The sequence below is a fragment of the Acyrthosiphon pisum genome, chromosome A2, assembly GCF_005508785.2.
Source record: "Acyrthosiphon pisum isolate AL4f chromosome A2, pea_aphid_22Mar2018_4r6ur, whole genome shotgun sequence".
NCBI classification, from domain to species: Eukaryota; Metazoa; Arthropoda; class Insecta; order Hemiptera; family Aphididae; genus Acyrthosiphon; species Acyrthosiphon pisum.
Genome location: NC_042495.1, coordinates 56207808 through 56224628, shown reverse-complemented (window position 1 = coordinate 56224628; position 16821 = coordinate 56207808). Strand labels below are relative to the sequence as shown.

The following is a 16821-nucleotide window of genomic DNA, read 5'->3' as shown; positions in this document are numbered from 1 at the left end:
GCAAATAGCAACTTAATAGAAAAGTTTTAAAAACCAAGGTTCACCGAAATAAAATGTAATAAAGATAATTAAATTATGTTACTGTTCTCCTAACTCCAGAAATGTAATATTTAAAATTGGAATGTAGGATTTGTTTAAGTTTAATAAGATTTAAGCATTTCAGTATGCAGATTACAGATAATCAAAGCTGAGCACTAACTAGTTAAAAAGTTTAAATCAACTTTAAAAGATACTTCTACTTATAACTTTATTATTTACTTATTACGCACAAATGGCCAAGAAAAGATGCACACAAAATAAAATACACCCAACCTATAATAAAATACTTCATAATAATATATATAATATACATTACCTATAATAATAATATAACACAATGACACCGTTCAAATATACATGTAATATATTCTGTCTAAATATTACTCCTTAAAATATGATATGCTCCAACCCCCTTAAAATAGATATTTAGGCATAATAATATGCCATATATAGTAAACCAACTACTAAAAATGTTAAAACATAACTTTATAAATTTAACCATTTTTATTTTTTATACTTAAGACCTAAGTGTACTATAGTATATGATTTATATAGCCTAGGTACTAGGTAGTTTTATTTAAATATAGTTTTTACTTATATACCTAACGCATTTTTTTTAAATAGCTAATAATTAACTAATAAAAAAATTAAGCTTAGTAAAACTTGTTGGGAATCTTTTTTTTAAATTTCTTTTGTTAGCTATGAAAAGAAAAACTTTTATACATTTCTAAATGAAAAATAGTTTGAACATTTTAGAAAGTTTGATAAATTTTGTCAAAATTTGAACTTTAAATGCATATAAAAAATAATAATGCCTTTAATATTTTTTACTAAGTGAAAAAGTTATTAACATTTTTTGAAATAATTCTTTGCAATTTTATTATTTTTTTAGTCTGTGAATATAATTAAGTATTATGACAAATACCTATGTTATGTGCATTTTATAGTTATTTTCGTTCAATATAAGTCTTAATAAAAATGTCAAACAAGGTTAAAAATTTTATAAATGTCTTTTAGCGTATCAAGACTTTCTATAAATATCCTTCATTTTATGAGATATCATTAAAAAACATTTAAACGGAAATGCGAATTCATTTTTTAATGTCCGCCCTGCACAATATTTAGTCTTGGAGCTTATCAGCTTTTGCCACAATGATACAGAAACATAGAAACCTTTTGACCAGTAAAACTGCCTTTAAATATAATTCTATTGGTAATATTTTTATAATTAACTTTTTAAAGTTAGGAAAAAAACCACTTAACTACACCCTATTATTGCTAATACCTAATATTATTATACCTAACGTTTTTTTTAAATAACTATTATAAAAATATGCTTAAATGTGTGAAAATGTATTACATTGTTTTTATAAGCATTTCAAGTTCGATTTTAGACAACATTTATCAAATTTAAAATCAAAAATTATTTTGTACTATAATATGTAAATTTATAAAATGTTTAACTTTTTTAGCTAAGGATTAAAAATGTAAAACAGGGTTCCACGTATATAGGTTATATATACATTTTTTTATTCACAATAATATCAAATTCGCTTAGTAATACATAGGCTGACTGATCGTTTTCGTTCAGAATCGTTTTTCTTATACAATGATATTATATCATTGAATTCAAATTTAACACCATCCATTACAGTGACCCACTTGTAACCTACTGTACAGCAGAGAGACACCTTTGCCCACTTTTCTTTTTTTAATTACATTAAATAGTTCATTAAAATTCTTAGTTTGTATTTTTTCTATAATAATAGATTACATTAATATGTAAAAATTCTTTATTTTTAAATAGTACCAAAACAGTCTCTAATAAATATTGTTTATTCTGTACGTATAGCGTATTGCGTATATACCTTAATTTATATACCAATAGTTTAGATTTTAAGCAGAGCGACAAATGAATTGGTTTTACAATACACGATGTGTGTTTTTTGTAATGTAGCCTGTAGGTACAATGCATAACTATGATCACTTTTTAGACCAGTAAAAATGATGAAATTTGTCAACGACCATAAACGAAGTTGGTCAATAGAAAATTATTTATCATAATAATATAATATATCAAATAATATTACATTAAATATAATAGAAAATAACAATTTTAAGATGCTCTTATAGGAAGCTTTAAAATTAAACTGTAAACAAAGCGACAAATGTGGGGACCAAATTAATATAATATTCTTAACTATAAATTTGATAATATAGTTGAATTATTCACTCTTCATATTATTAAAGATAACTATGTATCTAAAATATTATGAGCGTAAAATTCGGTTAGTTATGCGTTATTATGACGGAGACAACACGGGTAAAACGTCCAAATCAGGTAGGCATTATAATTAAAATTGTAACACTTATCTATGAACTTTAATAGGTCCTAAGCAGTGCTCGAATTGGGAGGAAGGGGTGCGCAGGAGGACGGAGCTCCCCTACTATTTTTATTTCTTTTTTGCGTACCCTTATACTATTTTTTTTTACTTGGACGGGGGAACGGTACAAACTAATATAGTAATATCTGAAATATTTTTTATTAAAATGTAAATTTCAATTGATGTCAATTATGTAATAAGTTTTACTATTTTTCATGTCAAAATTATTTTTGATATTAGTTTATTAATTAATTATAATATCACCCTGTGTTTTGCCTATATAGTCAGTAGTTCACAGATCATAGATCATATAGGTACAACTATACAAGTATATTATCTAAGGCACAGATACTGGTGTGGGCCGTGGACTAGTACTACCTATCTTAAATTGTGTTCCAAATGAAATGTTATAAATTTTCAGTTATGGTTATCATTTATCGAATTTTTAAATTTTTTTAAAATACTTATCAAAATATGTGGTTCTTTTTAAATAAAAAACAATAATTATTAATTTTGTTATCTATTTAGTATATTGAATAAACAGGTAGATTATTATCAATTTTTTTTTCTACTGTTACAATGTAAGATGTAAATATTGCTATCAAAATATATTATACCTATTTGGAATTCAAAAGGTGTGGCTGAAAAGTGGTATTCAAAATTTATGTAAGGCAGAAACGTACTACGGGGGTGGCAGAGTAGGCAACTGCCCCTCCTGCGAACCGTACTTGTATTAATACATAATTCCTTATTAACGACCCCCCCTCCTGAACATAAAGTTAGATGGTTAAAATATTTTCTGGTCCCCCCTACCAAAAGGGTCTAGTTCCGCCTATGGTGGGGAGTGTGGGGGCAAGGCCCACCACGGGTCTGTGTTGAGTAATTGCGCGCTTGGAACGCAGTTTCTAAATCGATGGATTAAGCTCCTTAGTTTTTCCTAATTCGAACACTGGTCCTAAGTAATTCTAACATATTATATTATCAGGCATTATAATGTTGTATATTTTAAAATGTATTATTTGAGTGAGTCAGACGTATACGTAATAATTTAACAAAACATAATATTATACTATACCTACCTATAATATACTCAAATATTACCTATTAGATAAGTTGGCATTTATTGCATAATTTACGTTACAAGGTACTTAGGTACCTATACCTACGTTTGCTAGTTTTTTGCCTACTATACCTACATAAAACATATTTATAAAATATAATATCACATTAGTAAATAGCAGTTATGAAGTAAACTATACTTGTGTGTGAAGATGGCAGACCAAAAAAAAGTGGGTTCCTACACCGTACTTTCGTACACCACCGATCGACAACCATAATATTCTACTACTCGAGGGAGTAAATTAGGTACATTAATTATTCTCCGATTACAATTGACGTCGTTATAGTGGACCGACGAAATTCAAGATATTATATTATAGTCCACACTACAACCCGAATGTTACGATTAATTCAATTAGAAATCAAGCCACCGTAATAAATACGCAAACTTTCAGAATTCTACGTGTCCATAAAACTGTTGGGAACACACAAAAATAAAATTGAAAATACTTGGTCGTAAAACCAATATATATATATATATATATACATTATACATAGCTAAAAGCTAAATAGCTTTCTCACTAAACGATTTTACTGTAGGGTCAAATCAGCTGCCTTCCATGTCCGTTCCAGAATCCAAAATACAGCTTTGAAAAAACCTACGTGTGATATACCTACATATAATATTATATCTTAGTCATAAACCTATCGCTATTCCGTGTATTGGTGTCTGGTGGTTTAGTGGTTAAGTGGTTTAAATGGTCGAAGAGGCGTTAATAGCATGGTATCTTAGTCAGACATGTGAGTTACTGAGATTATATAATATTATATATTTACGGTGACAATATGTTCAAAAAAATATTCAGATGGGTGCAGTGTTTAAAAAATTCAAAGTAAAAAAAATATAATGGTGCAATCCTCCTGTTTTGTAGGCCATCGGTCATTGATGGAAATCGGGGGGCTTGAGGAGGCTTAGCTCCTCCAAAAGTCCGTCAAGCCCCCTCCTTTTTTAGTTTTGTAGGATCGAAGTCCCCCCCCCCACCGATCATATTGTTGTTAATAATGTTAGCCTCCCCCCCCCCCCCGAAATTTTAATGAATTTTCGCCTCTGCCATCGATGTATTGTAGTGATAGTGCGTGAACATTCGAATTGCAAGCAATAAAAGTAACTCGGTAAGTATATACTGCGGTAGATAGCTGACGCCGCGTTTTGCGTACATAAGTGTAATTCAACTCTAAAGTATAAAAAAATGCAAAAAATTCGTCCATCGAAACCATGATGGTTCGAACTAGAACCACGAAACACGAAATGAAATACATTCTGTACTAAAACACACAGGCTTAATTTTTATTATTGAAGTAAAACTACTTTCTTGAGTGTAGGTATTGAAAAAAATCGTAACGAAAAATGAAACGACACATTTGTTTATTTATTTATATAAGTCCATACCAACCATTAATAAACAAAACTGTCTATCGTAAATTAAATATTTTTAATAATTAATAAACAATTTGTATAAAAAAATAATTAATATTGATTTTTCTCACTCTCTCCCTAATTAATTTATAATTTCACGGACCTAATTACTAATGAAAGAAGTTGTACTTCCCCAGAGTGTAATGGTGGACTCACACACTCTCTCTCTCTCTCTCTCTCTCTCACTTTTTTTTATTAAAACCAATAGCAATCATTTATAAACAAAAATGTCCATCGTAAATCTCAAAATCCCTGTTTGAGAACCTCCCCGGGTTAAGCCTTTTACTTATCTTTTTAGCCTATCTTCTTCTCCAAGGTCTAATCTATCTCTGTACCAAATTTCATCGGAATCGGATGAACGGTTATAAGATGCATAAAGGACACAGTCGTCAATCAGTCACAAACATGTTTTTGTCTTTTGTATATTATGTATATAGAACTAATATCAGCGCTCACAAATTGCACTTTGTCAATCCCTACTAATATTATAAATTTAAAAGTAAGTCTGTCTGTCTGTATGTAACGCTTTCACGCCTAAACCTAAAACCACTGAACCAAATTAGATGAAATTTGGTGCAGGGATAGATTAGACCTTGGAGAAATTCATGGGCTACCTTTTAACACTGTCATAAGATGTAGGTGTGTACTAAAAAAAAATTATTATAATAATAATAATGTTTATCCGTTGCTAACGTTGAAAATAATTTGTTAGTTTCAACTCCCGCGTTGAACAAGCATATTGCTTATTATTATAATAATGCTTATTTTTCATTATTTCAACATGCCTCGCAAAAGAAAATTTAATGTAGGACGTAGTTTGACTTTAAATGCCGAACATAACACAGCTCAAAGGGTCGATGAGACATTACAGCAAACTCGGTCACGTCAGCTTATAGATGCTGAGCGTCACGCGTCACCGATAGCTTCAGAGACCCACGAAGAGTCACTAAGACGTTGTGTTATAACTTATAAATGCTGAACAGCAGTCACACAGGAGACGTGCATTTACATGTAATACATGAAAGGCGTTTCAAAATGCTGATTTTGATTATGACCCTTAGATCGACTATAATAACCACGGATTGATTATCATAGGTCGAATGGATAAAAAGTGTAGAAATTGTAAACCACTAAAATGGAAAGAAGAAATACTGGGGATGTGCTGTTCAGTGTTCTGATGGTGAAGTTTCATTTCCAACACTTGGTAATCCATAAGAACCCATTAAATCTTTAATTTTGGACGGAAGCAATTAATCAGACGTTTTTTAAAGAAAATAAGGAAATATAATTGTTGTTTCCAAATGACGTCGTTTATGATAAGATAACGAGGTCGTTTTGCATGGATTTGTACATTTACAATTCAAGGCCAAGTTTATCACAAAATTGGATAAAAAATAAGACGATAAAATCCTATCCATAAATAATTGAGTGATTTCATATCATAATATATTCTTTTACTAGCTGCCCCGTGCCCGACCTTCCTCCGGAAGAAATTATTTTTTATAATTTAATTTAAAAACATATGACTATTTTTTGGCTATACAAATAATATAATATAATAACATATTAAAAATATTGTTATTGCTAATTTCTGAAAATTATATATCCTACATTTTGAATTCAACCAATGGAATGGTAAATATTATTCCTTATATTATAGAATAGAGATAAGATAGAAAAAAATGTAACGATAAATTATTTGTTCAATGAATAATATATATTTCAAATGGAAAAATGCAAGTGCAAACAAATAAATAAATAATTAATAATAATAATAATAATAATAATAACAATAATAAATAAACAAACAAACAAACCGGTTTCCTTCGTCTCCAAAATCAAGTTAGATTCTTATTTATAAGAAGAAGAATAAAGAATAATTAGTTTTTATATAAATTATATTTTTTCTCTTTCTATTTCTTTTTTAGTTTCTTTATATCACTTTATTCTTATTGAATTTATTTCTATATTACTACTATAATAATATTTATTTACTTGAACTATTAAATAGTGTACATTATATTATATTGTATACCTATTAATTTTACATATTGTAAATTGGACATTCCGTATGAATTTAAAAATAAATAAATAGAGTAAGAATAATATTATGATTAGGTATTTTATAAATAACTGATCATCGGGTAAACATTTTAAATACCTACCTAGGCTACCTACCTATACCTACCTATATTGATTGGAATATTGGATTTGGATAGTATATTAAATACATCAACTAGGTATAAATGAATAAAAATGTATAAAACGTACAATTTATTTTAGTGCTCAATAAATATAATATTGTATATAAGGTACCTATAAATTTATAAAGAATCAAATTATTTTTTAATTGATTTAAAAACATTGATACACGATACACCCATACACCTACAGAGTTATTACAGACGCTGAGAAAACAATTAATTTAAAAATCTACGGAACATAGAATATTGGATATTTATTGCAAGAAAATTAAAGCAAACATTATAAATTTATAATATTATTGAAAAATATTTTTAAAAAAATAGGTAACAGGTGCGACTGCAGCGCAGCTTGTGGCCATTTCATCGTTCGCTTTTTTTCGACTAGTTTTGATAATCGGTGACCGCCCGACTGCCCAAGTTTGGTCTCCTTATCAGTCATCTAGATTTCCAGATCATTTCACAAAATGCTGTTTGTCTGTTTCATAAACTATAAAGTGTATTTGGTGTAATCTAAGATCCTGTGTTAGACTTGTCTTAATATCTAAATAATAATAATACTGCTTACAAATTACAAAATGGAAAACAGAATAGTTTGTGTGCCGGGTAAGTTTTTGATGATATGTATAAATTAATATACTTGCATATTACCGTAAAATTACAATTTTTAAACTAGTTAGTAGTTACTAGTTTTTATTTTAATTTTAATTCGTATTAAAATTATATTTATATTGAATTACGTGTGACTCTTTTAAATAACTATTTATATTATGTATCAATTGATATTTTGTAGATTTTTTTTGTTATAGAAGATTATTTGTTTATTTTAATTTTCAATAATATAATTCAATTCAATTCAATAATGTAATATTATTGTTATTTAATAAATACTAATAATATTCTGTGTTTACTTAGCATATTTAAAATGTAGAAAATACACTGGCTCCCACTTATTTCAGTTTTAAATTGCCTATATAGTAGAATTTTGTGAGTAGGTACCTAAACTAAAAAAATATAAACTAGAGAAATGAGTAATATCTTATACCTCAATATACCACTATGGTATTACACTTATTTTTATTATACTTATAATTGTCCGAACAGCTTTATTTTAAATTACTCCTTTAATCCCCTGCATTGTTATAATCATATTAGGTAATACACAAAACTTAAATTTATATGTAAACGTTTTTGTTGAGATTTATATTTGGTTGTGTGATTCTGAGATGTTGGTGATTTCAAATTTCAAATACGTAGCTTTTATGATTGACTTCAACTTTGTAAAAATATTGTTTAAGACTTATTTTATTTTAAAATTCATGTTACTCAATACAATAAAAATGTCATGACTATACCATAGTAAGATTTTTTTTTTGTTTTGATAATGTCTTATTCATTTTTGCTATTAAAACAAATTAATAATTGCATGTAGGTACTTTGATATACTCACTAATATTTTAATTTAAAGTATATTACCTATTTTAAGTTATGTATATATTTGTTGTAGGTAACTTGTAATACTTGTAATGTTATGCCAATTTAAATTAGCTTTTATTATTTATTAACTTTTAATCACGTACCTAATGTGACAAACATATGGTACTTTCCTGTTATAAGAGACTACCCTGTTTTTTGACAACATCACAATCCTGTTATCTAAGACTAAAAAAATTATACTTTCCTGTTGTACGAGACTACGGCTATTATCGCGACTACCTATCTTAACTGATATTATAGCTGAACCATAAGCTACAATTATATTTATTATATATCTATCATTAATTTTTGTAATAGTAATTTGCCACGGAAAATTTGGTACATTACATATAATTATTATGTATTTAATTTTTATCTTTATTTAATTTATTTTTTTATATAATTCGAATTTGGCCATCCCCACAATGCATAAATTATTTACTATTATTTATTTTATTTGTGGATTTACCATTTTATATTATTATTACTTTATTGTTTTCCGTACGCCTCAGCAAATTTGGCACTTTTACGTGTACAGTGTAAAATACATTACGAATAATTACTATGTATTTAAATTTTTTTTTTATTTCATTCTGACCATCCCCACAATACATATTATTAAAAAATATATCAAAGAAGGCAAGAAAAATAAAGTAGTCTTGTATAACAGGAAAGTACCAAACATAATATCTAAAAGATGCTGAATTATTTTTTAAAAACAAAATAGTTTTTTACTCAAATGATTTGTTTATATTTAGGTCAACGGCTTTGTCGACTAGATTCAACACACACGTTAGGTAAAGGGACATACAAGAGACAAGATTATATTTATTCTAGTTTGGCTGGAATCGTGAATGTAGATAATACAAACAATAAGGTGAATAAATCTATGGAATTATAAAAAATAAAGTAAAAATAGTATTAAAACTAATTATTTGTCTTAGATATCTGTAGTGGAAGTTTTAAGTAAAGATCAGACTATTGTTCCGGCACCTGGAGACATTGTAACAGCAATGGTAATATAACTTTAATTTACAACTTATAATAATTTATAATAATAATAAATATAATATAATAATGTAAACATTTTTCCTGTTAGGTTACTACATTAAACCAAGATATGTGCAAGTGTCTTATTACAAGCGTCTGTGGACACGAGTTGAATGAAACGTATAGAAGTAGCCTAAGAAGACAAGATGTACGCATGAAAGAAATTGACAAAATTGATATGTTACAGTGTTTTAGACCAGGAGATATAATATTGGCTAGAATAGTAAGTGACACACATTGGTCTTCTGATTCTCTTGGATATCACACATCAAACCACCATTAATATGACTCACATTTAATTTTTAGTTGCCAATGACTGAAGCTCATACCTTTAAACTAACCACTGCTGAAAATGAACTTGGTGTAGTTATTGCGTGCAGTGAATATGGTAGATGTTTATTGACCTACGGTTTTAATTTTCTTTTAAAACTCATATTGTGTAATTTTTAGGTCATCCAATGACCCCAATCAGTTGGACTGAAATGAAATGTACAAAAACAAGTGCAGTAGAATACCGAAAAGTAGCCAAAATTGTTCAAGACAATGCTGATGAAAACACTTAAAGATGTAAACAATTTTTTCTTAAATATACACATTTTTGTGTATGGGCGATTTGTTTTTTTTTTAAGGTTCATATTTTGTTGTAAAATAAAACAAAACAACTTAAAAAGAGAAAAATTATAACAGTATTTATTATATTTTTATTCCAACACTATAAGATGAAATAAAATAAAGAACCTATGTCAAGAGACTTGAGAAGACTTAATTTTATTTAACTTTTTAATTTGAGCAAGCTTATAAAATTCTTGCAATTCTTCTTCAAACGACACTTTTTCAGGAGTTTGTGCTTTCACTACTGGTGCTAAAGGTTGTTTGTATCCATACCAGTCGGTTAACCATTCGTCGTCTAAACAATTTTTAATAACATTAAATAGTTGATTTTTTTTTTAGTACAAACATATTACTTACCTAAATCATAGTAAGGAGTTTGAGTTTGTTTTCGTTCACCAAATCTAATATCCAATTGAACTTCAGTTTCATCGTCATTTCCATGAGCGATAGCACGGTCAGCCTCTGAATTCTCAGAATATGTTACAAATGCATAATAAACACGAAAACTATAAAATATAAAAAATATACATATAAAATATGTAAAAATGAATTTATTATATTTGGTAATTATTTTTATTTACTCTGGTTTTTTATGAAGTGTTAAAGATTGTATTGTACCAAATTCCTTGAACCGATTGTGTAAATAACGTTTTCCAAGTTTGATTGGTATCTGTCCAACATATACTACCCTTTTCTGTTCTTTGGGCCTAGATAATTTAATTTGTACAGTAACTAAACGTTTTGAATACACTTTCTAGTATAATTAAACAATAATGCGTATCCGCATTACCTTTGAAGAGTGGTTCGTGCATTTTGATTATATTGTGATCCTTGTGAAGGAGCATCGGTTCTGTTACGATTATAATAATCATCTGGATTGGATGATGTTGATGATGAGCGGCTACTTTTATTATTATAATCAGACCTTATAAATCAAGGGATAAAATATTAATTATTAATATATATCATATTGCTTATAGGTTGTATCAATTTATAACTCTAACCTTGATGAATTACGGTGAGACGAATGCACTCTAGTTTGGTGCCCTTTTTTTTGGGACTTATCATGTGTGTTTGAATATTTTCCTTGTGTTTTATCATTGGACAACATCGAATCATCGGAAGCACTTTCATTATCTAAAAATAAAATAGAATTTAATAAATATTATTAAGGGTTTTAGATTAAAAAATTCACCATTATCTTCTACTAAACTACTGCCCTTCATCAAACTAGAGGTCTTTGCTATTTCTGATGCTAAAAGAACAAAACATTTTTAGTTAGTTTAAGGGCTGCTATAGTGCTATTCAACAATATGATAAAAAAAAGTACTTTAATTGCTAAAAAGTGATTTAGGTTAGGCAAATACCCCAACAGTATCACAAAAATAAAATACATAAACTTACTAAATGATAATTTTAAAAAAAATGTATTAAAATTAACTTAATACACTTTTAGTTCTTTAGTTTAATAGATCTATAATACAATATTACCAAAAGATGATGGTAGAAGTTTTTTAATGTATTCAATTTTCATCCGCTTTTTTTGCAGTTCTTCTTCTTCATTGTCTATTACTTTAGCAGTAGTATTTTGTTCTTCTTTATCATCAATCTTTCTTTTTTGGCCAGTGAAATGTTCAGCTGTGTTTCGATCAAACTCTTCTTTCATTGCTTTCATTTTAACATTATCTGTTGCAATAATGTCTATTATAGGCTCTTCTTTAATTTCTAAAATAAAATTACATAAAATTTTGAATTATGGTATACAATATAGTATGTATTATTATTATATACAAATCTTACCTGAAATACTTATCAAACCCATTTTTTCTCTTTTTGCTCTAAATTCTTCCCAAGAAATTTTTTTTTTATCTGTTTGAGAATCTATATCCTCAGTTTTTATTGAAGATGCAATTGTTACCATGTTTTTTATGATAACTTCTTGACTTTCTGCATTTTTGTTAATTAAATCAGAAGAATTAATTTCATTTTGATCAACAAATTTTGTTTCTTTTTTAGATTTTAAATTAATTAAGGCGTTTGGTTGAATAGTGTTATTATCATTTTCAGGTTCACGTTTTATGATGGGTATTTTATATTTCACTGAAGTTAGATTATTACCTAAATCTTTTGGTTTGTAATTAAGGTTGTATATTAAGTGGTTTTTAGAATTGTCAGTTGTTTTGATAGAATTGCCGTCAGTGCCTCGATGTTGAGAAGCAAAACCTTTCGGTGATGAAACAATTTTATCAATTTTTACTAAACTATGACCTTCAACAGTACTTTTTATACCATTAGAAGAATAGGATGGATTAGTCTCCATTTCAATATTTTCTTTACTAGTGTCATTGAAATCTTCAGGTTCACGTTTTATAACAGTTGTTGCAAGTTTCACTGAAATTTGATTATTGATAATTTTTTTTGGTTCAAAATGAAAGCTATGTGCTATGTTTTTAACACTTTCATTTTCAGTAGCTTTTATAGACTTTTTATTATTAGCTCGACGCTTAGCTGCAGAATTTTTTAATAATGATGATAATCTAATTTCTTCTTTTACAAAATTGTGATTATTTGATGTACAGTTCAAGTTGTCAGCAGAATAACAAGGTTTCACTTCTTTTTCAACAATGGGTTTTTCAATAGAGTTATCTACATTTTCAGGTTCAATTTTCACAATTGGTGTTTGAACTTTAATAGAGGTTTGATTAGTACCTAAATGTTTTGGCTTACTAGGATGCTTAACATTATTGGTAGTTTTTAAAGATATTTTATTAATATCCTGATACTTTGAAGTTGATTTTTTTAATACTAAAGGAGTAACACTATCTATAACTATATTATGACTTCTATTTGTACTTAGTGAACCATGTTTACTGACACTATTTTTCACTTTCACCAAACTGTGACTATTTGATGTAGTTTTTGAATCATCAGGAGAATAATGAAGGCCAACAATGGTTTCTTCAATAGTTTCATTTTCATCTATAGGTGCGCATTTAATAATTGGTGTTTGAACTTTAACTGGAATTTGATAATTGGCTAAATCTTTTGGTTCACAAAAAGGATTTAAAAGATGTTTAGCGTCAGAATTATCAGGAGTTTTAATAGAAATTCTGTTAATTCCTCGACGCTTTGGAGTAGAACTTTTTAATAACGAAGATGAAACAATATGTTCTTCACTTTTTTCCAAACCTGTGTTATTTTGTAAATCATCAGCAGAATCATATGGATTTACTCCCATTTCAACCAAGTTTTCTTCAACATTATCATTGACATCTTCAGCTTCACATTTTACAATAGATGAGTTAATATACTCCAACATTTGATTATTAACCTGTTCTGTTTCGCAAAAAGGATTATGTATGAGATGCTTGACATCAGAAGTTCCCGTTGTTTTTATAGAAGTTCTATTAATGCCTCGCTTCGGAGCAAAACTTTTTGAAGGAGGAATATTTTCTTCTATTTTTACAAAACTAAGATTATCAGCAGTATCTACAGAATTATCAGCAGAATAACATTCATTTAACGGTTCTTCTTTTTCAATTTTAATTGTGATTTGACAGTCTTTATTTTCTAAAACAGAATTTTATGTATTAATATTTATTTAAATAATGATAATGATTATGTTAGACATATAATTACCATGAGTGCTAAACAGTTCTTGGTCAAATAGCTCTGAAAAACTCATATTTTTACAATCTTCTGGAAGTTCAAAACCTGTATTATATCTTGATACCCTAAAACAAAAAAATTATAATTATAGATAGCCACATTAAAGTTGCAATACTTAAAGAACTAAATTAAACTTAAATTGAGCAAATTGTGTATATATATTATTATTTAAATTATATATCATTGTTTAAAAAAAGGAGAAGGTAAGTAATTGCTCTGCTATAAAGTAGGTGTCTAGTGTGTCATTGAGTAAGACAATGTAATCTAGTGTTAAATCTGAATTCAATAATTAAACCATTGCATGCGAAAAATTATTCTGAGCAAAAACGGTATGTCAGTCTATAGAACTTATATTTTATGATATATTTAAATATTGTTATTAAAGTAATTTATTTTACTATTTATCAGTAATACAGTAGGTTGAATTCATTTTTGGCAAAAAAAATTTGCATTTATAATATATATTATCTGTTGAGTTAAATACAGACCTCAAATACAGACTTACCATAGAGTAGGGTGAATAGGTTTATAGCATAGACATATTTACTAAAATTAATCTATATATATATAAAAATAAGTGTACATTTTGAATAAATTTTATAACTCAAGATCGACCAAACCGATTTCAATAAAAATTTCAGGGCATATTAAGATTGATATTTAGATAATTTATGTGAAGTTTGTACGCTGTGCGATAAGTGGTTCCGGAGTTATGGTCTCATAAGTGCACACCTGGCGACATGGCCAAAAACAACAACAAAATGTATGAAAAATTAAAAAACATCTATATCTCGATAACGGCTGCTCCAATAAATAATAATTATTAATTACATGGAAACAAAATTACAAAACCAAAATTATATTTCTATTAGTTTCTGAGCGGAGCGAGGAAGCTATTGGTTTTACAATGGTGTTTGTTTTTTTATTATATCCTGTATACAAAATTTCTACCAGAAGAAGTGCTTCGATTTCAACATATAGTACCTTATTTTTTAGCAAATTGAATCAACATGGTACTATAGAGAGGTCATTTTTCTCTTCTCTTCTTTAATGCCACGGGAAAAACCACCGAAAAATTATGAAAAAACACTAAAAATGGGATTTTAATTTCTAACAATTTGTTTATCATCATAGAAACGAATAAAAAATTATATTATTATACTATTAATTCAACTTACAAGATAAAATAAATAATAATATAAAAAATCCACCGGAAAAGTAGGAAATCTGGATGTAAAAAATACAACAGTGGCACAACAGTGTATTATATATTGGTTGCTATTGATTAAACGGGCATGTTTGTTGATTTGTATATATATATATATGAATGAATGTTTGAATGTAGATTAGACATCTGGGAAGAAGATAGACTAATTTAAAAATGGTTAAATTTGGTTTTCTCTATTTATCCGATATTAGTATAGTTAGGTAATTAGGTTAGGATTTTGTATTACAAACTTGGTATAACTTTGATACTTTAGAGTTAAATCGTACACTTACGTACAAACAACACATTAATCTAAATGTTTGAAAATGTCATTGTGTATATAAAATAAAATAATATAAGGTTAAGTTTCAAGTCCTCTCCAATGATAATTTTGAATTACAATAAAATAGGTAATTAAAATTGCTGTTCTTTGTTTAAATGTCTAATGTCATATAAATTTAAAATTTAAATGTGTATTACAAAAAAACTGTTTTCATATTTATAGATTTTTGGTTTTAGTAAACCTTGTATTAAATTTTCAATTGTTTTTCACAAAAATTCCCGTTTTTTTCGGCTATCTTAAAAAGTAGTGATTTTTTTACTTCTTAAGTACCACCTTGATCCAATTAACTATTTCAGAATATTAACAAACTCAGCCACAACTACATGTATAAATATAAATGCAACTTTAATCTAGGACTTTCCAAGTTGTGAGTTGGTGAATCCTTATCCAAACCATTTTCACAAATTAATGAAGTTTCTCAGAACTTAACAATTTCAGTCACTGTATTCTTTATTTCCATTATTATTACAATCCCATAAACTTTATATGCCAACAACTTCAATATATATTGTAGCGGTAAAATCATAACAACTTACGAAACACAATTACAGGTTCCACTTTACCCCCGATAAATCTCAAAATATAATCAACACAAAGAAATGCAAACACTACCCTATAAATATCAAAATTGTTACTAAAACTCAGTATTATGTTTGACAAAAAATGCTAATGATCAAAACATATCAAATATCTAAAAAGTGTTATTGTTACACATGCTAAACATTACTTAAGTTCTCTCACATTCCACATGGGCACGATTAAAGATATACAAGTTACTCAACGACCCTATGCACATACACAACAAAATGGTGCGCGAAAATGTTGATTTCTAACAGCTGATCAACGATGTGAGAATAACTACTAGCGCTCCAATACATAATATTGTATATCTATATTGATACATTTTGTAGTACCAAGAGAAATCACTATAATGCAAAAGCGCTAACTGTTATTCTTGCTATGACAAGATCGTTAATTTTATGCGCATCAAAAAATAAGTTTCGTTGAGTAACCTGTATATCTTTAATCGTGCACATGGGACACTAAAACCCATATTCTAACACAGGTCTATAAATCTCTTATTCTATCAATACTGAATTATGGCACTTTCATCTGGTCAAATGCTAATAAATCTGGTTTTAGAATGTCCATCCGCGTTTAGGAGGACGTCACACCCTCATGTGTTGTCTCCGTCTTACACACGTACGTTATAGCAAATTTTCGTTTGCTGGCTTCAATAGGGTACTGTTATTTTTGATTTTAGAGTGAATTGACCTATTATCAAACTTTTAGGAAACAACATA

General features: G+C 27.9%; 2 protein-coding genes across 3 annotated transcripts in view; one reads left to right on the top strand and one right to left on the bottom strand.

Annotated features, from left to right (window-relative positions):
• The first annotated feature begins 7606 nt into the window (after positions 1-7606).
• On the top strand, positions 7607-10435 carry Csl4 (exosomal core protein Csl4). The gene is given in 6 exon segments (NM_001162230.2): positions 7607-7766; positions 9395-9513; positions 9581-9652; positions 9736-9909; positions 9993-10074; positions 10137-10435. Coding segments are annotated over 6 exon segments (588 nt in total). The 5' UTR covers positions 7607-7738; the 3' UTR covers positions 10250-10435.
• LOC100164364 (uncharacterized protein PFB0315w) overlaps positions 10350-16821 on the bottom strand; it is a 10036-nt gene continuing 3564 nt past the window's right edge. For both annotated transcript variants that reach the window (XM_008190666.3, XM_008190675.3), the window contains 9 exons: positions 13938-14032; positions 12099-13868; positions 11790-12023; positions 11494-11553; positions 11303-11435; positions 11089-11223; positions 10880-11005; positions 10656-10804; positions 10350-10593 (listed from right to left, as the gene is read on the bottom strand). In XM_008190666.3, the coding sequence (XP_008188888.1) occupies positions 10430-10593; positions 10656-10804; positions 10880-11005; positions 11089-11223; positions 11303-11435; positions 11494-11553; positions 11790-12023; positions 12099-13868; positions 13938-14032 (2866 nt within the window). In that variant the 3' untranslated portion in view covers positions 10350-10429. The remainder of the gene's footprint in view (positions 10594-10655; positions 10805-10879; positions 11006-11088; positions 11224-11302; positions 11436-11493; positions 11554-11789; positions 12024-12098; positions 13869-13937; positions 14033-16821) is intronic.